At 43.7% G+C, this 24,400-nt stretch overlaps 1 protein-coding gene across 4 annotated transcripts in view; it reads right to left on the reverse strand.

Annotated features, from left to right (window-relative positions):
- Positions 1-24,400, reverse strand: part of TRMT12 (tRNA methyltransferase 12 homolog) — a 309,262-nt gene that overhangs the window by 231,065 nt on the left and 53,797 nt on the right. For all 4 annotated transcript variants that reach the window (XM_056540149.1, XM_056540150.1, XM_056540148.1 and 1 more), the window contains exon 2: positions 15,812-15,980. In XM_056540149.1, coding sequence (XP_056396124.1) covers positions 15,812-15,980 — 169 coding nt within the window. The remainder of the gene's footprint in view (positions 1-15,811; positions 15,981-24,400) is intronic.

Consider the following 24,400-nt stretch of genomic DNA (forward strand, 5'->3'; position numbering starts at 1 on the left):
CTGACGTCATGCGCCGCGCCGTGCAGCGCACAGCAACGACGCAGGGGACGCACGCCGGAGGCCTGCAGCAGCACGGACCCGACCCAGGTAATTATGCCACCGGGGATGGGGGGAGGCAACGGGGCAGCGGTGCCAGCAATGGGTGCCGCTGCCCCTTCTCTCCCCCTGGCTGTCGGCGCCGCTTCTCTCCCCCTGGCTATCGGCGCCGGCACCGATAGTCAGGGGGACAGAATGGGCAGCGGCGCTGATAGCCAGGGGGAGAGAAGGGCCGGCAGCAGGGCTCTAGACCCCAGGAAAGGCAGGGGGAGAGAAGCGGGCAGCGACGGCCTCTCTCCCCCTGCCTTTCCTGGGGGTATATTGGGGTATACACGCGCACACACGCACCCTCATTTTACCATGGATATTTGGGTAAAAAACTTTTTTTACCCAAATATCCTTGGTAAAATGAGGGTGCATGTTATAGGCCGGTGCGTGGCATACCCCGATAAATACGGTATATACAGTTTATGTGAATAAACACTTCAAGATTTTGCAAGATTATCTGTGAGTGCCGAGACTTCATTCCTATCATCTGAAATAGGTTATTATGCCTTTGGGGGAGGAAAATATACGTCACGCATATGGTTTGAAGGTAATAAAGAAGGGAGAAAAGTTTAAATATTTGGGGGTGTATTTGTCAAGTGAGATAGGAAATTACCATCAGTAATTAAAGGAAATAATTAAAGGAAATCTGTCACCAGTGTCAACTGCACTAACCTGTCGGTACCAACAGGAAGTGCAAGTGACAACGATACTTACCTTGTCCCGTTCCATGGCGGGGATCTCCTGTAATCTCTTCAGTTAGCTTCGCTCTGGGCACCTGGCATGGGGCACGGGCGGAGCTTACTGACGTCACGCTGCTGTTCTCTGCTGGGTCCCGCTGTGAAAACAGCAGCAGTGACGTCAGTAAGCTCCGCCCGTGCCTCTTTTCTTTTTGAATTTCCTTTCTGTCTGACCACACTGCTCTCTGCTGACACCAATGTCTATTTTAGAAACTGTCCTGAGTAGAAGCAAATCCCCATAGCAAACCTATCCTGCTCTGGACAGTTCCTAAAATGGACAGAGGTGTCAGCAGAGAGCACTGTGGAATTTAAAAAAGAAAAGAACTTCCTCTGGAACATACGGCAGCTGATAAGCCCTGGAAAGGTTAATATTTCTAAATAGAAGTAAATTACAAATCTGTTTAACTTTCTGGCACCAGTTGATAAAAAAAAAAAAAAAAAATAGTTTTCCAGGGGAGCACTCCTTTAAGAAAATGGAAAAGAAAGCTAATATATGTAATGACTTAAATTTATCAAAGGCAGAAATGATTATAGTAATTCAGTTCTGATGACGAAGATTTTGTATGTGTTCCGATCGGCACCAGTTTGGATTATTTAAAAAGGTTATTTCAATTTTTAACGCTATTTGGGGAAGAAAAAGAACAAGAATAAAATTAGAATATCTGTGTCAAACAAAAAAAATGGTGCAACAGAATTTCTGGACATATACAAATATTGTTTGGCAGGACAAATCAGATTGAATGGGAAAAATTTGCTCTCTTGAATTTTTATTGTCCAATAGTGATTAGGTTTACATGGATGTTTTTCAATTGTTTGAATCAGGGAAGTTAGAGAAGGGAAGATTGAGAAAAGTCTTAATGGTAAAAAAAATCTGGTTAAAACGTGGAAGATATTTAAGAAGGAGATGGATATAAAAAGGAATAATGGATGTGGCAACACTGCTGGACCATGCAAATATAAATGAAGTGAGCAAATTAGGGAAAATAAGTTTATTTAAAGATAGGGAATGTGTTAGGATAAAAGATGTGTGGGACAAAAGGTAATTTTAGGGATTGGACAAACTAAACATAGAAACATAGAATGTGCCGGCAGATAAGAACCATTTGGCCCATCTAGTCTGCCCAATAATCTGAATTCTATCAATAGTCCCTGGCCATATCTTATATGAAGGATAGCCTTATGCTTATCCCATGCATGTTTAAACTCCTTCACTGTATTTGCAGCGACCACTTCTGCAGGAAGGCTATTCCATGCATCCACTACTCTCTCAGTAAATACTTCCTGATATTAGTTTTAAATTAGAGGGGCAAAGGTTTAAAAAGTATGGGGGAGATTTATCAAAACCAGTGTAGAGGAAAAGTTGCCCAGTTGCCCATAGCAACCAATCAGATCGCTTCTTTCATTTTTAACAAGGCCTCTGCAAAATGAAAGAAGCTATTTGATTGGTTGCTATGGGCAACTGGACAACTTTTTCTCAGCACAGGTTTTGATAAATCTCCCCGTATGTCCTCTTGTGGTATTTTTTCTTCTTTTACATCTGCTCTCCTCCTTTACCGTGTTGATTCCCTTTATGAACTTAAAAGAAGAATTTAATTTAAAAAGGAGTGTGGATAGTTGGACTATAACAGTTGAAAAATAGCCTTTCTGGAATTTATTAGTAATTGAGAATATTCAGAATAGAGTAAATAGGGGTAAAATAATTAAAAAAACATATATGTCTACACATCTTTAATAAGGTTACCCAACAGCAAATTACTTCATAGGAGTTTCCAACAATGGAGGGAGAAGATTGGACCCATAGAAACGACAAAGTGGGATACTGTATTGAAAAATATTAGTCCTGTATCACCAAATTTGAATTACCAGATAACACAGTTTAATATCGTATACAGACTTTACTATATGCCAAATGTCCTGCACGGTGTTGGGCTGTAAGTCCAACCCCCACCTGTGGACGTCAGGCCCTCATACCACCCTCATGGAGTCTGTTTCTGACTGAGTGGACACATACACATTTGTGGCCGGATGGAGGTCATTTTGCAGGGCTCTGGCAGTGCTCTTCCTTGCACAAAGGCGGAGGTAGCGGTCCTGCTGCTGGGTTGTTGCCCTCCTACGGCCACCTCCACGTCTCCTGGTAGTGCCTCCATGCTCTGGATACTACGCTGACAGAGACAGCAAACCTTCTTGCCACAGCTCACATTGATGTGCAATCCTGAATGAGCTGCATTACCTGAGCAACTTGTGTGGGTTGTAGACTCCATCTCATGGTACCACTAGAATGAAAGCACCGCCAGCATTCAAAAGTGACCGAAACATCAGCCAAGAATCATAGGAACTGAGAAGTGGCCTGTGGTAACCACCGGCAGAACCCCTCCTTTATGGGGGGGGGGGTATCTTGCCAATTGCCTATAATTTCCACCTGTTGTCTGTTCCATTTGCACAACAACATGTGAAATTGATTGTCAGTGTTGCTTCCTGAGTGGACAGTGTGATTTCACAGAAGTGTGATTGACTTGGAGTTCCATTGTGTTGTTTAAGTGTAAAAATAGATTACCTGATAAGTAATCTATCTTTTCCTAAACGTTCATGACAGCAACCCTGGATATTTAGAATAGAAACCAATCAGCGCGGGACTACCGCCTAAAGGACCTTACGGCCAAAGGAAAGATCAGAAACAGGGTTTAATTGCAACCTATAGGGGCAGATTTATCATTGTTGCTTTGGTAAGCAGGTTTTGTAGGCATTTTTTTTTGCTTTAGTTTTGTTTATGTATGGCACATTTATCATACTATCACAGGGGGGTTAATAAGCTTACATAAGCAAAAACCAGTAAATCACTTTTATCAATGATATAGAGGATGGTATTAACAGCTCTGTTTCTATCTTTGCAGATGCCACCAAGCTTTGTAGCACGGTACAGTCTATAGACGATGTGCATAAGTTACAGGATGACTTGGATAGACTAAGTGTCTGGGCATCCACTTGGCAAATGAGGTTCAATGTGGATAAATGTAAAGTTATGCATCTGGGTACTAATAACCTGCATGCATCGTATGTCTTAGGGGGGGATTAAACTGGCAGAGTCACTGGTAGAGAAGGATCTGGGTGTACTTGTAGATCACAGACTACAGAATAGCATGCAATGTCAGGCTGCTGCTTCCAAAGCCGGCAGGATATTGTCATGTATAAAAAGAGGCATGGACTCGAGGGACAGGGACATAATACTCCCCCTTTATAAAGCATTGGTACGGCCTCACATGGAATATGCTGTTCAGTTTTGGGCACCGGTCCATAAAAGGGACACTGCGGAGTTGGAAAGGGTGCAGAGACGCGCGACTAAACTAATATGGGGAATGGAACATCTTAGCTATGAGGAGCGATTAAAGGAGTTACAATTGTTTAGTCTTGAGAAGAGACGTTTAAGGGGGGATATGATAAACATATATAAATAGATTAATGGCCCATACAAAAAATATGGAGAAAAACTGTTCCAGGTTAAACCCCCCCCCCCAAAGGACGAGGGGGCACTCCCTCAGTCTGGAGAAGAAAAAGTTTAGTCTCAAGGGGCGACAAGCCTTCTTTACCGTGAGGACTGTGAATTTATGGAACGGTCTACCTCAGGAACTGGTCACAGCAGGAACAATTAACAGCTTTAAAACAGGATTAGATACATTCCTGGAACAAAATAACATTAATGCTTATGCAGAAATATAAAATCCCATCCCTTCCCCAATATCGCGCCACACCCCTACCCCTTAATTCCCTGGTTGAACTTGATGGACATATGTCTTTTTTCGACCGTACTAACTATGTAAATACCATTTTTTAGGACACAAAAACCAATAAATGACTTCAGAACACCAATTTGCAGCTTTGAAAAAAATTGTGTGATATAGATATATATATATATATATATATATATATATATATATATATATATATATATATATATATATATATATATATCTCTATATAGACAAAGAATAGGTCAGACAGCACTTTAGTTGATACCAAACTATTATATGGACCTGGCCTACAGGTGCACGCTACAGGTCCAAGCTATATGACCGCCGGCGGAGACAAATTTGCGTGCCTTACTATTTCATAGTTTCACATTTGCATCTATTACACCATAGCTGTATAGCTCTCCATGTTTTAACTGCATATTCATGTTTCACCTATATCCTTGTGCTGGCAGTGTGCTGCTGCATTCCTTTGTTGCTGTATATATCTATATCTCTATATAAGCAAAAGGAAAAATAGCCAGCACAACAACCTAATACACGGGTGCACACTGCTGTGGCAGATACAGAGTATACAAAAAAGAAGATTGCAGCAGCACACATTGGTCAAAAAATGTAGGCTCTTCGCGCACTATTTTGATCAAAAACGTGTCCCCCATCCACCACGGGGAGGTGGCCTCATTTAGGATTGGACCCTAACACACATTCTGAGCCTAACACTCAGATACCAACTCACCTCTACTGGGCATATAGCCTCTGACTGGGTGACATGCTGGATCCATATACAATTTAAAACACCACCTGTGAGAAAGGGGGAGGGGTGCACAGCTAAAGAGGGTGCCATTCCCCCTGTGTAGTAAATACAAGGTTGTTGTGCTGGCTATTTTTCTTTTTGCTTGTATTTACTACACAGGGGGAATGGCACCCTCTTTAGCTGTGCACCCCTCCCCCTTTCTCACAGGTGGTGTTTTAAATTGTATATGGATCCAGCATGTCACCCAGTCAGAGGCTATATGCCCAGCAGAGGTGAGTTGGTATCTGAGTGTTAGGCTCAGAATGTGTGTTAGGGTCCAATCCTAAATGAGGCCACCTCCCCGTGGTGGAAGGGGGACACGTTTTTGATCAAAATAGTGCGCTAAGAGCCTCAATTTTTTGACCAATGTGTGCTGATGCAATCTTCTTTTTTGTATAATCTATATCTATCTCTATCTCTCTCTCTATATCTATATCTATATCTATCTCTATATCTATCTCTATCTGTATATTATATATATTAATATATCTCTATCTATATCTTTCTATCTCTATGTGTGTGTGTGTGTGTGTGTGTGTGTGTGTGTGTGTGTGTGTGTGTTTATTAAGTTTTTTACCACTTTTTCTCCCCTAAATGTACTAATTTTTTTTTATTATTTCAGATCCATGTATCCTGTGGATTATTTTAGATTTGTTGTTTAATGTTAATAAAATGGTTAACGAGGGCTTTTGGGGAGGTATTTTTTAAATAAAATTTTTTTTAACATGTATTTTTTTTATTTACTTTACAGGCTTAGTAGTGGAAGCAGTCTTATAGGGGGGAATCCATTATTAAGCCGGGCTTAGTGTTAGTCACAAAAACAGCTAGCGATAACCCCCAATTATTACCCCGGTACCCACTGCCACTGGGGTTCCGGGAAGAGCTGGTACCAACAGGCTGGTGCCTCAAAAATGGCGCTCCTGGGCCTAGGCGCTAAAAGCATTATTTAGGCTGAAGAGGGCCAGTTACAATGGTCCTCGCCCACCCTGGTAACGTTAGGCTGTTGCTGCTTCGTTAGTATTTGGCTGAGAATAAAAATAGAGGGAACCTTAATTTTTTTTTTTTTTTCATATTTATGCAAAAAAAAAAAAAAAAAACTTAAGGAAATGCTGGAATGAAGGGGTGACACTGTGTGAAGCAGTGTTTCCCAACAAGGATGTTGCAAAACTACAACTCCCAGCATACCTAGACAGCCTTTAGCTTGCTGTGTATGCTGAGAGTTGTAGTTTTGCAACATCCTGGTTGGAAAACGCTGCTTCACACAGTGTCACCCCTTCATACCAGTATTTCCTAACTATTGTTGTTCCAGATGGTGAAAAACTACAACTCCTAGCATGCCCAGACAGCTAAAGGCTGTCTGGGAGTTGTAGATTTGCAACATCCTGGTTGGGAAACACTGGTATGGAGGGGTGACACTGTGAAGTAGTGTTTCCCAACCAAGAAGTTGCAAAGCTACATCTCCCAGAAATATCATTATGGAGAAAATGAAAAATACATTACACACATAGTTAAAATACACAGATTAAGTTAACTACATTTTACACCACAATTTTATTAATTTATTATAAAAAAGTGACACATTCCCTTTAACCCCTTAAGGACCAGGCCATTTTACACCTTAGGACCGGAGCGTTTTTTTGCACATCTGACCACTGTCACTTTAAACATTAATAACTCTGGGATGCTTTTACCTATCATTCTGATTCAGAGATTGTTTTTTCGTGACATATTCTACTTTATGTTATTGGTAAAATTTTGTCGATACTTTGCATTTTTCTAACTTTGAAGCTCTCTGCGTGTAAGGAAAATGGATATTCCAAATAAAAAAAATTTTTATTCACAAATACAATATGTCTACTTTATGTTTGCATCATAAAATTGACGTGATTTTACTTTTGGAAGACACCAGAGGGCTTCAAAGTTCAGCAGCAATTTTCCAATTTTTCACAAAATTTTCAAACTCACTATTTTTCAGGGACCAGTTAAGGTTTGAAGTGGATTTGAAGGGTCTTCATATTAGAAATACCCCACAAATGACCCCATTATAAAAACTGCACCCCCCAAGTATTCAAAATGACATTCAGTCAGCGTTTTAACCCTTTAGGTGTTTCACAGGAATAGCAGCAAAGTGAAGGAGAAAATTCACAATCTTCATTTTTTCACACTTGCATGTTCTTGTAGACCCAATTTTTTAATTTTTACAAGGGATAGAAGGAGAAAATGTATACTTTTTTTGTAGCCCAATTTCTCTTGAGTAAGCACATACCTCATATGTCTATGTAAAGTGTTCGGCGGGCGCAGTAGAGGGCTCAGAAGCGAAGGAGCGACAAGGGGATTTTGGAGAATACGTTTTTCTGAAATGGTTTTTGGGGGGCGTGTTGCATTTAGGAAGCCCCTATGGTACCAGAACAGCAAAAAATCCCCACATGGCATACCATTTTGGAAACTAGACCCCTTGGGGAACGTAACAAGGGGTAAAGTGAACCTTAATACCCCACAGGTGTTTCACGACTTTTGCATATGTAAAAAAATATATATTTTTTTTCACTAAAATGTGTGTTTCCCATAAGTGGACCTGAAGTGCACTACGGGCGAACTACAATGCTCAGAAGAGAAGGAGTCATACTTGGCTTTTGGAGAGCAAATTTTGGTCGGGGGGCATGTCGCATTTAGGAAGCCCCTATGGTGCCAGAACAGCAACAAAAAAAAAAACACATGGCATACCATTTTGGAAACTAGACCCCTTGAGGAACGTAACAAGGAATAAAGTGAGCCTTAATACCCCACAGGGGTTTCACGACTTTTGCATATGTAAAAGAAAAAATATATTTTTTTCACTAAAATGTGTGCTTCCCGCCCAAATTTCACATTTTTGCAAGGGTTAATAGCAGAAAAGACCCCCCAAAATTTGTAACCCCATTTCTTCTGAGTATGAAGGTACCCCATAAGTGGACCTGAAGTGCACTACGGGTGAACTACAATGCTCAGAAGAGAAGGAGTCATATTTGGCTTTTGGAGAGCAAATTTTGCTCGGGGGGCATGTTGCATTTAGGAAGCCCCTATGGTGCCAGGACAGCAAAATAGCCCCAACATGGCATACCATTTTGGAAACTAGGGGTGTAGTGAGGGGTGTAGTTTCCAAAATGGGGTCACATGTGGGTTTATTTATTTTTTTGCGTTTGTCAAAACCGCTGTAACAATCAGCCACCCCTGTGCAAATCACCTCAAATGTACATGGTGCACTCTCCCTTCTGGGCCTTGTTGTGCGCCCCAAGAGCACTTTGCGCCCACATATGGGGTATCTCCGTAGTCGGGAGAAGTTGCATTACAAATTTTGGGGGGCTTTTTTACCTTTTACCTCTTGTCAAAATGAACAGTATAGGGCAACACCAGCATGTTAGTGTAAAAAAATTAATTTTTTTACACTAACATGCTGTTGTAGACCCCAACTTCACCTATCATAAGGGGTTAAAGGAGAAAAAGCCCCCCAAAATTTGTTAGGCAATTTCTCCCGAGTACGGCGATACCCCATATGTGACCCTAAACTGTTGCCTTGAAATACGACAGGGCTCAAAAGTGAGAGCGCCATGTGCATTTGAGGCCTGAATTAAGAATTTGCGTAGGGGTATTCTACGCCAGTGATTCCCAAACAGGGTGCCTCCAGCTGTTGCAAAACTCCCAGCATGCTTGGACAGTCAACAGCTGTCCGGCAATACTGGGAGTTGTTGTTTTGCAACAGCTGGAGGCTCCATTTTGGAAACAGTGGCGTACCAGACGTTTTTCATTTTTATTGGGAGGGGGGCTGTGTAGGGGTTTTTTATTATATTTTGTGTTCGTGTAGTGTAGTGTAGTGTTTTTAGGGTACAGTCACACAGGTGGGGGATTACAGCGAGTTTCCCGTTGCGAGTTTGAGCTGCCGTGCTAAATTTGCTGCATCGCAAACTTGCAGCCTGATACTCACTGTAAGCCCCCTGCCCATGTGAATGTACGGTTTATCAGTGCATGCTGGTAGTTATAGTTTTGCAACAGCTGGAGGCACACGGGTTGGGAAACACCGAGTTAGGAAACAGACAATGTTTCCCAACCAGTGTGCCTCCAGTTGTTGCAAAACCACTACTCCCAAACATTCTCAGGCATGCTGGAAGTAGTAGTTCGGCAAAATCTTTAGAGCCAGATGTTGCCGAACTACAACTCCCAGCATGCTTGGCGTTGTAGTTTTGCAACATCTGGAGGACTACAGTTTGCAGACCACTAATACAGTGGTTCCCAATCTGTGCCCTTCCAGATGTTGCAAAACTACAACTCCCAGTATGCCAAAACTGTCCAGGCATGCTGGGAGTTGTAGTTCTGCAACATCTGAAGGGCCAGATGTTACAGAACTACAACTCCCAGCATGCCTGGACAGTAAGGGCATGCTGAGGATGTGTAGTTTTGCAACATCTGGAAGGGCACAGTGGTCTCCAAACTGTGGACCTCCAGATGTTGCAAAACTGCAACTCCCAGCATGCCCAGACGCCAAGGGCTGGCTTGGCATGCTGGGAGTTGTAGTATACAGGGTCCCATTACAGCAATGCATGTCGCTTTACGGCAACGTGCATTGCTGTAAAGGGCCCGACCGCGGCTGAAGAGGAACTCACCTGTCGCCGCCGCCTTCATCGCCGGGATCCGGGTCTTCAGGGACGAGGTAAGTACCGGGGCCGGGCCCCAGCACTCCCCCGTCCCCCGCCGCGTCCTCCAGTCTTCCTCCCGTCCTCTCCGGACATCCAGGGGCCGGGCAGGGCGGGAGGAAGTAACCGCCCCCCCCCCCCCTTTGCGATTGGTCGGTTAGTTAACAGACGGATCGCAGGGGATCGGAGGAGGTGGCAGGCTTGCCACCTCGCTCCTAGTCTTCAGCATGGTCCTGGCTGTCTGTGACAGCCGGGATCATGCAAAATTACCGGGAGGTCGGGTCCCAGAGACCCGATCAGCCCGGTATCGTCGCAGATCGCAAGGGCGATTTCCCTACATGGCCCCCCTCGGCGTTTGCCCTGGATGCCTGCTGAAGGATTTCAGCAGGCATCCGGTTCCGATTTCTCTGCCCGGCGAGCGGCAGAGACCGGAAATACAACAGGACGTTCTCTAACGTCCTTGGGCATTAAAGCCCAGGTAGCGGGGACGTTAGAGAACATCCTATGTCTCGTCCACTCGCCGTCACGTCCCCTTCCCATATACTTTCGTTGAGGGGGCGGGCGGGACGTCACGAGGGGCTTCCCTGAACACCGAAGCCCGCACACAGCGTTTGGAACAATAAACTTCCAGACGCTGGGGAGCGGAGCTCCGGAAGCAGGGCAGTTGAGTGCCCCTTTAAGTGTACATTAACTATTGAGTAACCGGCATCACTAAAATGGAGGAGGCCCAATATAGGATGTGCGTACAATGTTAGAAGCCTGGGGAAGAGGTAAAGATAAAGTAAAATGATATAAAGAGGGAAACAAATTACAGTATTAAACAAAAACTTTGTTTTTTTTGACTAGGCCCATAATGCAGGATGAAGCCCCAATATGTCTTCATCTCGGCTGCATTGATGTGGGTCCACCTATTGGCCTAGCCAAAAAAGCATTGGGGTGCTGGGGCACAAACTGTTGAGCATGAATGTCAATACTGAAAAAAATTTTTGTTTTAAAGTCAATTTTGGTGAAGACTGTGGGGTCAATTTGGATTCCTGGGCGGCCAACAAACCTATATAGAGGGACAGTGAAATTTGTACAGGGGACAAGGTCACTAGTATGGGAAAACACGGAAAATTGTACAGGGGACAAAGAATATTGTACAGGAGTACAAAGTCGCTATTATGGGGGCATGAGCGTAAACCAAGAGTGTCAGTATAGCAGTTGCGGAGGATGGAAAGAGTATAGTTTCTTATTTTTATGCTACCCTCACCTGTTCATGCATACAAGTATAAGACAGGAACATGCTTTTACTATGCCCTCCAACACACATGTACAGGTGAATCACTCAGATCAAACATCAGGGAGTGAGGGGAGGAAGGAGGAAAGCATGAATGAGGTTCTGTACGGCATCCATATGGCTGACTAAATCACTATCTAGCCACAGACTAGGAGGGACCTTGTACTGTTAAGGATGGCCCGAGGGTGAGGCTTTCAAATGTGATTGACTGTGCTGTTATATACTGCCAAGTGTCGACATAAGAAAATATACACCAGACAGGTTGTTGGTATGAACTCTCTCTAAGCAGGAAACTCAGCTGTTCCCCAAAAGAGTGCTGCTTAATCCAGGAAGTACTTTTAGTTTTTACATTGGACAAAGAAGGAGGTTTAGTTATGACATCAAAATTATGTCACATTTTGATTGGTTGTTTGATTATTGTGTCCGTATATAATTAGCATATCTAGTGTCCATTAATTTCTTGGCAGAAGTTTCTCTACTGGGAAATTCCAGAGTTCTCTGTTCGATACAACTGAAATAAGGAGTAAAAGAAAATATCTGACAGAGTAATGGCAAGGCCTCCATCGTAGTCACTAGCATATTGCAAGCTGATGTATATGGGTTAAGGGGTAGGGAGCAAATATATTTTTCCATTTTTCCAGCAATAGCATATTCATATTAAAGGGGTATTCCAGGAAAAAAACTTTTTTATATTTTATATATATATATCTCAACTCGCTCCAGAAAGTTAAACAGATTTGTAAATTACTTCTATTAAAAAATCTTAATCCTTTCAGTACTTATGAGCTTCTGAAGTTAAGGTTGTTCTTTTCTGTCTAAATCCTCTCTGATGACACCTGTCTCGTGATACGGCCAGTTTAGAAGCAAATCCCCATAGCAAACCTCTTCTAAACTGGGCGTTTCCCGAGACAGGTATCATCAGAGAGGATTTAGACAGAAAAGAACAACCTTAACTTCAGAAGCTCATAAGTACTGAAAGGATTAAGATTTTTTTTAATAGAAGTCTTTTACAATTCTGTTTAACTTTCTGGAGCCAGTTGATATATAAAAAAAAAAAGATTTTTCCTGGAATACCCCTTTAATATATTGATTAGTCATTAGAAACATAAGGGTCATCCCTATCAGTACACTGACTACAATGTTACCTTCTATGTTATTACACTAACACAACCTTCTGCACTTGAAGTTATCTGCATTATAAGCATTTGATTTCCAGTGGGGAAGGAATAGTGGCGAAGAAAGTAAATGAAAGTCCTGCAGGATCAGTTTAGTGACCCTGAATATACTCTGATAACTTAAGTTACACAGGCTCAAAAGAGGTGCATGATATGGCTGCCTTTTTAATTTTTTCTGCCATGACCGTATAGTCAAAATAATCAATTTTCAAGTTTATTACAGACATTAGGCACACAAGTTTATTACTAACAGTCTGACCACAAGCTTGCTTCATTTCATAGCAGATGCTAAACTACATTTATTGTGAAATCAGCTTCTTTTCTGTAAAATGTATATTACTGACAAATTACTTTGTAATATATTTCTTAAATAGTTAGAAAACCTATCTTATGTTTAGAATATGTGTATGTCATAACTTTAACCCCTTCCTGCAAACGGATGTATATTTACGTCCACTGCGGGCTCCCACTGTATGACAGCAGTTGAGCGCGCATCATACCCAATGGGTTCCGGTTGCTATCAGCAACCAGGACCTGCAGCTAATAACGCACATCGCCGATCAGGCTGATGTCCAGGTAGACACCACAATCAAAGTTGATTGCAGCCATTAACATGGGAGAAAACCGTTGCAAGTTAGCTCAGTGGGCGGTGAAATCACAGCGTCCCGAAAAGCTGGGAGGCTTCTTACCTTACTCCTTGCTGTCCGATCCGTGTTCTATTCCTCCAAGCTAGAGCAGCAAAGCACCAATAACAATGATCAATGCTTTTCCATAGGAGAGCATTGATCAGTGTATGCAATCTAAAGACTGCACGGTATAGTCTCCTATGGGGACTAAAAAAAATAAATTTAAACCTAAACATGTGTTGTATTGCCACATGCGTAAATGTCCAAACTATTAAAATATAATGTTAATTAAACTGCAAGGTCAAAAAGGCGCAATGCAAAAAATGAGCCCTCATACATCCCTATACAGAGGCGGACTGACAGGCCGGTCCAATCGGGCCTCGTCCGAAGGCCAGCTTGGAAAAGGGCCCGCTGTCCACCGCCTGTCATGATATCTTTAAAAAAAAAAAAATTATAATTTTTTTTGAATAGCCGAACCCGCCGCGCTTAAACCATGCCCCCTCCGCTTAAGCCACGCCCCTTCACGTCTCAGCGCGGTTCACTGCTGCTGCCGAATAGGAGTATGCGGGCCCTGCCTGTCCTCAGTGTAAGGGGGGGCCCTGCCTGTCCTCAGTGTAAGGGGGGCCCTGCCTGTCCTCAGTGTAAGGGGGGCCCTGCCTGTCCTCAGTGTAAGGGGGGCCCTGCCTGTCCTCACTGCACAGAGCCCTGCCTGTCCTCAGTGCACAGAGCCCTGCTTGTCCTCAGTGCACAGAGCCCTGCTTGTCCTCAGTGCACAGAGCCCTGCTTGTCCTCAGTGCACAGAGCCCTGCTTGTCCTCAGTGCACAGAGCCCTGCTGTACAGTTGTATGTATCTTCTCCATGCCTTTCAGTCTATGGCATGCCATAGAGTTACATTGAGGGGACAGAGCTGTGACGTCACGATCACCGGCCCCGTCATCAGACCCGGAGCGGGGTGCTGCGTGTGAGATCGCGAGGGTCCCCAGCGGCGGGACCCCGCACGATCAGGCAACTTATCCCCTATCCTTTAGATAGGGGATAAGTTGTCAGCACGGTAGTACCGCTTTAAGGTGAGTGAAGGTTGGAGCCAAGTTGGACTGGGTATCACAGACAGAGATCCCAAGTTGGCATAAAAAGGAGGAGGATAGTTCAGAGTTTTTAAGCGCTTGGTGTAGTTAAGGTTATTGGCATTGCCATCCCTCAAAGTACACCATTGCCTCAAGCGCACTGCACCCCCTATTCTATGGCAAATCTTCATATACATACTGGGCGGGAATAGGGGCGGGGCAGAGGTGGGGCCAGGGGTGGAGTCTTGCTGGAGCCCCTTGCTTTATTTGGTCCGGGGGCCCTGAGTGGTGTCAGTCCGCCCCTGTCCCTATATACAGAAAAATAAAGATATAGAGGTCAGAAGTGGACAATTTTAAACATACTAATTTTGGTGATTGTAGTTATAATTTTTTTAAAGTAATAAAATAAAATAAAAGCTATATAAATTGGATATCCTTGTAACCGTATGGACCTACAGAATAAAGATAATGTGTTATTTGTACTGCAAAGTGCACTGCGTAGAATCGGAAGCCCCCTAAATTAACAAAATGGCGGGGGGTTCTTCAATTTTGCCCCACAAATATTTTTTTTTTCTGGTTTCGACGAACATTTTGTGGTGAAATGATTAACGGTATTACAAAGTAAAATTGGTGGAACATAAAAACAAGCCCTCATATGGATCTGTAGGTGGAAAATGTAAAGTGTTATAATTTTAAAGGGGTTATCCAGGAAAAAAAACTTTTTTTTATGTATCAACTGGCTCCAGAAAGTTAAACAGATTTGTAAATTACTTCTATTAAAAAATCTTAATCATTTCAGTATTTATGAGCTTCTGAAGTTAAGGTTGTTCTTTTCTGTCTAAATCCTCTCTGATGACACCTGTCTCGGGAAGCAAATCCCCATAGCAAACCTCTTCTAAACTGGGCGTTCCCCGAGACAGGTGTCATCAGAGAGCACTTCGACAGAAAAGAACAACCTTAACTTCAGAAGCTCATAAGTACTGAAAGGATTAAGATTTTTTAATAGAAGTAATTTACAAATCTGTTTAACTTTCTGGAGCCAGTTGAGATATATATATATATATATATAAAATATAAAAAAAGTTTTTTTCCTGGAATACCCCTTTAAGAAGGTGAGGAGGAAAAACAAAAGTGCAAAAATGAACGTTTCACTTCGGCTGGCTCATTGAAATGAATTACATACGGGAGCGCATAGAAAGGCATACAGGGGCACGAAGTTTTAGCTCTCCCCTGCCGTATGTGCTCCCGTATGGGAGAAAACGTGATGTGAACCAGCCCTTAACCACACCTTTTGAGTAAAGAATCAGAATTCATCTGGACATAAACCTAAGAATGTCTTTGATGAGATTCTCTGAGTCGGTTTGATAGATTGAACAATTTGAGGCCCTGGGTTATGACAGGATTAACAGGGTTAAATTTTCATGACAGTACTGACACCCAACTTGGATATGTAATGCAAAAAAAATAAAAAATCATTGTTTGCTTATAGAGATGTAAAGACCTAATTTGGAAGACAATAAGGAAGATACTCAAAGTAGAGAAACTTAAAAGTAGTAGGCTGTGTATTAGAACATCTTTCCTTACAGTTGGTGCATTCTGACAACCTTGCCTAAACCTGCACAGATATATAGACTAATACTTACAATAATCCAAGTTTTCTTGCAAGAGCTTCCTGGGGCAATATTTTCTAACAGATTCTCTTGTACGGATAAATAAAGTTTTTCTTCAAGAACTGGAAGAGCAACCATACCATCATGGAGCTTCTGTGCACGATAACGACTATCTAGAATGCCTGCCCTCTCCAAGTACTCTCTGTAATAATAACAAAGAAAATAAAAGTTATAAATTGCATTTACAAAAATTATAAATACCCTTTTTTTTTTTTTTTTTTAACTATATGACACTTAATCTAATGTACGATTAGGCTCACTCCAATTCATATACCAAATTCGAGTTCACCACTAGAATTAATGGACATTAACCCCCTTAAGGACCAGGCCCATTTTGGCCTTAAAGGGGTACTCCGCCCCTAGACATCTTATCCCCTATCCAAAAGGATAGGGGATAAGATGTTAGATCGCCGGGGACCCGATGCTGCGGCACCCCGCCATCATTACTGCACAGAGCGAGTTTGCTCTGTGCGTAATGACGGGCGATACAGGGGCCGGAGCAGCGTGATGTCATGGCTCCACCCCTCATGACATCACGGCCCGTCCCCTTAATGCAAGTCTATGGCAGGGGGCGTGACGACCGCCACGCCCCCTTCCCATAGACTTGTATTGATAGGGGCGGGCCGTGACATCACGAGGGGCGGAGCCGTGACGTAACGATGCTCTGCGCAGTAATGACAGCGGGGTGCTGCAGCAGCGATCCCCGGGGTCCCCAGCAGCGGGACCCCGGCGATCTAACATCTTATCCCCTATCCTTTGGATAGGGGATAAGATGTCTAGTGGCGGAGTACCCCTTTAAGGACCAGAGCGTTTTTGCACATCTGACCATTGTCACTTTAAGCATTAGTAACTCTGGGATGCTTTTACCTTTCATTCTGATTCAGAGATAGTTTTTTCGTGTCATATTCTACTTTATGTTAATGGTAAAATTTCATCAATACTTGCATCATTTCTTGTTGAAAAATTCAAAAATTTGATGAAAAAATTGAAAATTTAGCATTTTTATAACTTTGAAGCTCTCTGCTTATCAGGAAAATTAATATTCCAAATAAATTATATATTGATTCACATATACAATATGTCTACTTTATGTAGCATCATAAAGTTGACTTTTTTTTTACGTTTGGAAGACATCAGAGGGCTTCAAAGTATAGCAGCAATTTTCCAATTTTACACAATATTTTCAAAATCAGAATTTTTCAGGGACCAGTTCAGTTTTGAAGTGGATTTGAAGGGCCTTCATATTAGAAATACCCAATAAATGACCCCCTTATAAAAACTGAACCCCTCAAAGTATTCAAAATGACATTCAGTAAGTGTGTTAACCCTTTAGGTGTTCAACAGGAATAGCAGCAAAGTGAAGGAGAAAATTCAAAATCTTCATTTTTTACACTCGCATGTTCTTGTAAACCAAGTTTTTGAATTTTTAAAAGGGGTAAAAGGAGAGAAATCTTCCTAAAATTTGTAACCCAATTTCTCTCGAGTAAGGAAATACCTCAAATGTTTATGTAAAGTGTTCGGCGGGCGCAGTAGAGGGCTCAGAAGGGAAGGAGCGACACTGGGATTTTGGAGAGTGAGTTTTTCTGAAATGGTTTTTGGGGGGCATGTCACATTTTGGAAGCCCCTATAGTGCCAGGACCGCACACAAAAAAAAAACACATGGCATACTATTTTGGAAACTACACCCCTCAAGGAACTTAAGGGGTCCAGTGAGCCGTAACACCCCACAGGTGTTTGACGACTTTTCATTAAAGTTGGATGTGCAAATGAAATTTTATTTAATTTTTTCACTAAAATGCTGCTTTTCCCCCAAATTTTACATTTTTACAAGGGGTAATAGCACTACAATGCTCAGAAGAGAAGGAGTCACATTTGGCTTTTGGAAAGCAAATTTTGCTGAAATGGTTTTTGGGGGGCATGTCCCATTTAGGAAGCCGCTATGGTGGCAGAACAGCACACACAAAAAAAAAAAAACACATGGCTACTATTTTGGAAACTACACCCCCCAAGGAACGAAACAAGGGGTACAGTGAGCCTTAACACCAGACAGGTGTTTGATGACTTTTCGTTAAAGTAGGATGTGTAAATTAATTATTTTTTTCAATAAAATGCTGCTTTTCCCCAAAATTTTACATTTTTACAAGGGGTAATAGGAGTAAATGACCTCCAAAATTTGAAACCCGATTTCCTGAGTATGGAAATACCCCATGTGTGGACGTCAAGTGCTCTGCTGGCGCACTACAATGCTCAGAAGAGAAGGAGCGCCATTGAGCTTTCGGAGAGTGAATTTGTTTGGAATGGGAGTCAGGGGCCATGTGTGTTTACAAAGCCCCCCGTAGTGCCATAACAGTGGACCCCCCCCCCCCCCCCACATGTGACCCCATTTTGGAAACTACATCCCTCACAGAATTTAATAAGGGGTGCAGCGAGTATTTACAGGTGGGCGGCGGGGACAGGTGAGCACAACTTCCTATGCCAGTGGTCTTCAACCTGCGGACCTCCAGATGTTGCAAAACTACAACTCCCAGCATGCCCGAGGGCATGCTTGGTGTTGTAGTTTTGCAACATCTGGAGGTCCGCAGGTTGAAGACCACTGTCCTATACTTTACATTGCACGGATCCCTCAACATACGATGGTTTCAACAAACGATGGTCCGTTTGGAAAGGATTACCATCGTATGTTGAGGGACCACTGTATAAGCCTAGGGTGGGAAATGCATCATCCCCCCCATGTCATTATCCCCCCCTATCATCATCCAGACCCCCCTCATCACCCTCGTCATCATCACCCTCATCATCATCACCCCGTGATAATGACAGGGTGATAATGACAGGGTGATAATGATGAGAGTGATGATGATGAGGGTGATGATCACCTAGGGCTGGGCGGTATACCGGTTCATACTGAAAACCGAATTTTTTGGGCTGCACCATATGAATTTCCCCCCATACCGCAATACCGGTTGGGCCCCTCCCCCTCGGGAATGTATTATCAGCCCAGCGCTGTCATCGGGGGAACATCCTATGTGACCCGCCAGCGCTGTTCTGCCCCCCCCCCCCCCCAATTAATGATCAGCCCAGTGGGGTACTACTCACAGATGTCACCTTCAAGCACTGCCCTCCTCCTCTTTGTTGGGGGCCGCTAGCGCTGGAACTCACTGTACGCCAGTGGTCTCCAACGTGCGGACCTCCAGTTGTTGCAAAACTACAACTCCCAGTGATAGGCTGAGCCCACTGTCATGTAAGAAGCTCTGGCCGGCTGCTTACATGACAGTGGGCTCAGCCTATCACTGGCCGGGGCGGGACATCGCTCCGTCCAGTGATCGGCTGACGGCTGTCCGGCGTTTCAGTCCCCAGCATGTGGCCGACGTAGGCGAGTTTAAAGTTTATTTTCTTTATCTTTTGCAGCCCGAGCATAGGTATACAGTGTACAGCAGTGGTCTCCAACCTGCGGACCTCCAGCTGTTACAAAACTACAACTCCCAGCATGCCCGGACAGCCGTTGCCTGTCCGGGCATGCTGGGAGTTGTAGTTTTGCAACAACTGGAGGTCCGCAGGTTGGAGAACACTGGCGTACAGTGAGTTCCACCGCTAGCGGCCCCCAAAAAAAAGAGGAGGAGGGCAGTGCTTGAAGGTGACATCTGTGAGTAGTACCCCGCTGGGCTGATCATTAATCGGGGGGAGCAGAACAGTGCTGGTGGGTCACATGATTTTGGGGGGGGGTGGTCGCCGTACACCGTGCGGGTCACATGATTGGGGGATGAAAATACCGTTATATACCGTGGAACCGCCGTAAGTTAAAAAAATACCGTGATACACATATTTGGTCATAACGCACAGCCCTATGATCACCCTCCTCATCATCCCCCTCCTCATCATCCCCCCTTCATCATCAACGCCTGTCAATCCCTTCAACATCATCCAGACCCCCCCTTTTGTTTTCTACTCACCGGGCCTTCCATCTTCGGCCATCTCACCGGGCCTTCCATCTTCGGCCATCTATGCTGCAGGGAGGGGAGGGTAAGTCGTTCCGGGCTGTCCATCTTCACTGGGAGGCCCTCTTTTCCGCTCCGGGAGGGCCACGGACTAGTGACGTTGCGGTGACGAAGATGCGCAGGGACGTCCGTGCGCAGCAGATATCTGTGATGTCCCTGCGCAAGGACGTCCCTGCGCGGTGGCGTCAATGCAGCATTGCTAGTTTGGGGCCGGCCCGGAGCGGAGAAGAGGCCCTCCCGGTGAAGATGGACAGCCCGGAACGACTAACCCTCCCCACCGGACGGTCCCTGCAGCATAGATGGCCGAAGATGGACGGCACGGACTACCCCTCCACTGGTATTTTTTTTGTAGTTCACTCGATTTTAAGCCATGGGGGGCGTTTTCAGCACAAAAAATCGTGCTGAAAAACTCGGCTTATACTCGAGTATATACGGTACAACAACGATGAGGGTCCCTGTCACCAGGTTTATGCTAAATAAATCTCATGACAGATTTCCTTTAAGGTTAGAGTCATACATGGCACATCTGCAGTGGGTTTCCCACAGCTCAAATTCCACTTTCGGATGGTTCACTGCAGAATTTTGCAAGTGGAATTTCCTGCAAAGCAAAATCTGCAAGGGAAGATTTTTTTTTTTTCTGATTATTTCCATTGTGTGGGATATAAAAATAAAAAAAACACCTACTTTCATCCAGTGCTCCCATTGTGCACCCACAGAGTGACTGTTTACTATGGAAGCAACTGGGCCCAGTGTGTCATACTGCAGTGTAGCGAATCACGTCATCCAGCAATTCACTGAGCTACAGTCTGACACTTTGGGCCCAGGTGCTTTGTTAGATAAGACATCATGCTGCAGCTTTAGTAAGATGATCGTTGCAGGGGACCCGGAGCAGGACACCTGAGACACTGCCAGAGATTCTTTTTCTTTACTTGTTGGGGACCAAGGGTGCACGGGGCGGTGATCGGAACGGGATGACTGCTGATTTTTATTAGCAGCCATCCCAGGACATCGCCTGAGACACAGCGCTGACCACCCTGAAGGATAGAAGTGAGACGGCAGGGGCCACCTCCTCCTATCCCCTGTGATTTGCCAGTCAGAGCAGGGGAAGATGGTAGCAATGGGGGCCAGTGTGCGGGGGACCAGCAGCAGGCAGCGCAGGGACCATCAGCAGTGAGGAGTCAGCAGCAGCAAAGATCACTGGTAAGTGATCTTTGTTTCCTTCTAGGACTTGCCAAACTACAACTCCCAGCATGCCCAGACAGCCCTTGACTGTCAGTTTGGGGACCACTATACAGAGGTGTCCAAACTGTAGCCCTCCAGATGTTGCAGAACTACAACGCCCAGCATGCCTGACTGTTTAGGCATGCTTTGAATTGTAGTTTTGCAACATATGGTCCTTCAGATGTTGCCGAACTACAACTACCAGCATACTTGGTCAGCCTGGGAATGTTTGGAGTTGAAGTTTTGCAACATCTGGAGGGCCACAGTTTAGAGACCACTACACAGTGGTATCCAAACTGGTCTCCTCCAGTTGTTGCACAACCAACACTCCCAGCATGCATGGTCTGTCAGTGCATGCTGGGAGTTGTAGTTTTGCAAAAACTGGAGGCATGCTGGTTGGGAAACACTGAGTAAGGATCTGTTTCCTAACTCAGTGTTTCCCAACCTGTGTGCCTCCAGCTGCTGCAAAACTACGAAGAATTTACAAAACTGGATACAGCCCTCTAAGTATGCATATACTACTAAATGTACTGAAATAAAAATAAAAAACTGATATGGCTAGTTTTACTTAAAATATTTTTTAAACTATTAATTGAAAGTCATGTCTATAGCAGGGCCCTTGCCACAAACGAGATGCATACATATGAATTAGCAATAAATTATGAGAGTAAAAAGATGATAAAAATCAGTATTAAGCCCAATGAAAGACGGCCTGCATAAAAATGTATACATAGACTGTATCCAACGAGTGACTATGATGTAAGTAATCAGTTAGGCAAGTTTATATAAACATATGAGACAGTTTGTGCACTGCACCACACCACCCGGCAAATAGAGCGAGGTCCCCGCAGCTTTCTGAGGAGATATGTGATCTGGGTAGCAGAACAGTGATGTGAGGAGCCGTTCTTCCTAATGCTTGCAGACTGGCACGGACATGCATCCGGCACGAAAAGTTAGTCTGCGGCTCCGGAGAGTACTGCTTGTCGCGATCTGATCTTGCTGCAGGATGGCACAGACGTGCGTCAGGCCGTGATGGAAGTGGCTGTGGTTGGTCGCAGTGGTTGGTAGTGGGTGCAGCGGGAAGTGGTGGCGTCCTTGTGCTGAGGATTGCGCGTGTGGTACAGTGGTACCTAAGTATTGTTCCAGCAGTTGCAAAAAAATAAAATAAAAATAAAAAAGGGGTTGGTGAATATATCTGAAAGTTCATATGCAGGTGGTCTAATAGTATTGGGGTATACAGCAATGCCAAATGTGTTTCGGGGGGGTCCCCTTCCTTAGTAGCGGTGTATATGAACTTTTAGATATATTCACTAACATGTTATTAAAAATTTTTCGCAACTACTGGAACCTCACTACTTAGGTACCACCATACCAAAAAGCGCAAACCTCAGCACAAGGACGCCACCACTCTCCACTGCACCCACCACTGCTACCAGCTACAGCCACTTCCATCACGGCCAGACGCACGACCATCCTACAGCAAGATCAGATCGAGACAAGCAATACTCTCCGGAACCGCAGACTAACATTTCGGGTCGGACCAAGCATTAGGAAGACTGGCTCATCACATCGCTGTACTGCTACCCAGATTGCACATCTCCTCTGAAAGCTCTATTTGCCGGCTGTCGGGTGGCGAGTGGCGTGGCACACCAACAGTCTCATATGTTTATATAAAAACTTATCTATCTGATTACATCATAGACTGTATCCAACGAGTGATTATATATACATTTTTAGGTGGTCTTTCATTGGGCTTAATACTGATTTTTATCATCTTTTTACTCTCCATTTATTGCTAATTCGTATCTCGTCTGTGGAAAGGGCCCTGCTATAGACGTGACTTTCAATTAATAGTTTATTTTAGTAGTACATTTAGTAGTATATGCATACTTAGATGGCTGCATACAGTCAAGTAAATTCTTAGTTTGTTTTTTGGCACGAAGGGTATCGTGCAACACAGCAACCTCGGAATACATTGTTACATTGCATTTTATAGTGCGAGCCACCTACAACCCTTTGTATTATGTTGCAAAACTACAACTCTCAGCAAGCACTGACAGACCATGCATGCTGCATACTGGTGCGGAAACACTGAGGTAGTCTGTTACCTAACTCAGTGTTCACCAACGAGTGTGCCTCCAGCTGTTGCATAACTACAACTCGCACCATGTATGTCCTGTGTCCCCCCCCCCACCCCCCCCCACCCCCCACCATGTGATTGCACAGGGTACATTCACACGGACTAGGGTTTACAGAGTTTTTCCTCTTTAAAGAGGCACTGTAATTGTTAAAAACTTTTCATATATTGCAGGACTCATTATAATATGACATTTCACAATATACACCTGTTAAAAAAAATTAAAATTTTCACCTGAAATTCAAGCTCAAAATAGCCGCCACTAGGGGTCGCCGGTCTTTTAGCCTGACAGACTAGTCTAGATTTTACAGCATACTGGATACTGGCCGTAAAGCATACCGGTATCCAGTATAGGAGATTTCTATTGTGTATGTAACACTACAGATAAAGGATGTGTGGACATGTTGGGAGCTGTAGTTTTAAAACAGCTGGAGGCAACAAAGTTCTAACACTGTTATTTACAAACATTGCAGCTTCAGTTGTTACTAAACTACAACTCCCAGCATGCTGAAATAGTCAAAGCTTTCTCGGACTCCTGAATGACAAAAAAGTTGATCAGATATTCAGGAGTCTGTGGAAGATGAATGACACACATAGTGACAGCTATGCTGATTAGCATCCAGCTTTACTAGGAGAAGATAAAACAGATAGAACATGTATTCATAAAAATACTGTACTTATCTAAAAAATTCTTGCACTAATTTTATAAAGATCTATTCTTATATTTATAAATGTTATCCTGTTATGAATTCACCATAAGGTCTTCTGATTACTGCAGGCAAGCTCCAAGTATCTTCCTCTGACACAGCATAAAACCAGAGAGGAAAGGGTTACAGAGTAGACAGTACTGATTGGCTGACTGCACAGGCTTGCTCCTGTGAGGGAGACAGACTGACACACTCCCTCCAGCCTGTACAATGAAAATGTAACTCACCAGCAGATAAATGCTTATATCTCTGGATATATAGGTCCGAGACACATAATTATATGTAAATGATCAGGATTGGGTCCTGAGTAACACATCACTTTTTTTCTTTTTTTTTTGCACTATGACAGGTACGCTTTAAGTTTGTGCTGTGGCAAATTTTCCGCTGAAGCTCAAACTCCCAGCGTGAAACTCTCTGTGAACCCCCCCCAGTGTGAATGTACCCTAAAAACACTATACTACACTTACACAAAATAAAGAGTAAAACCCTACATATACATGCA

The sequence above is a fragment of the Hyla sarda genome, chromosome 9 (genome assembly GCF_029499605.1).
Source record: "Hyla sarda isolate aHylSar1 chromosome 9, aHylSar1.hap1, whole genome shotgun sequence".
In the NCBI taxonomy this organism is placed as follows: domain Eukaryota; kingdom Metazoa; phylum Chordata; class Amphibia; order Anura; family Hylidae; genus Hyla; species Hyla sarda.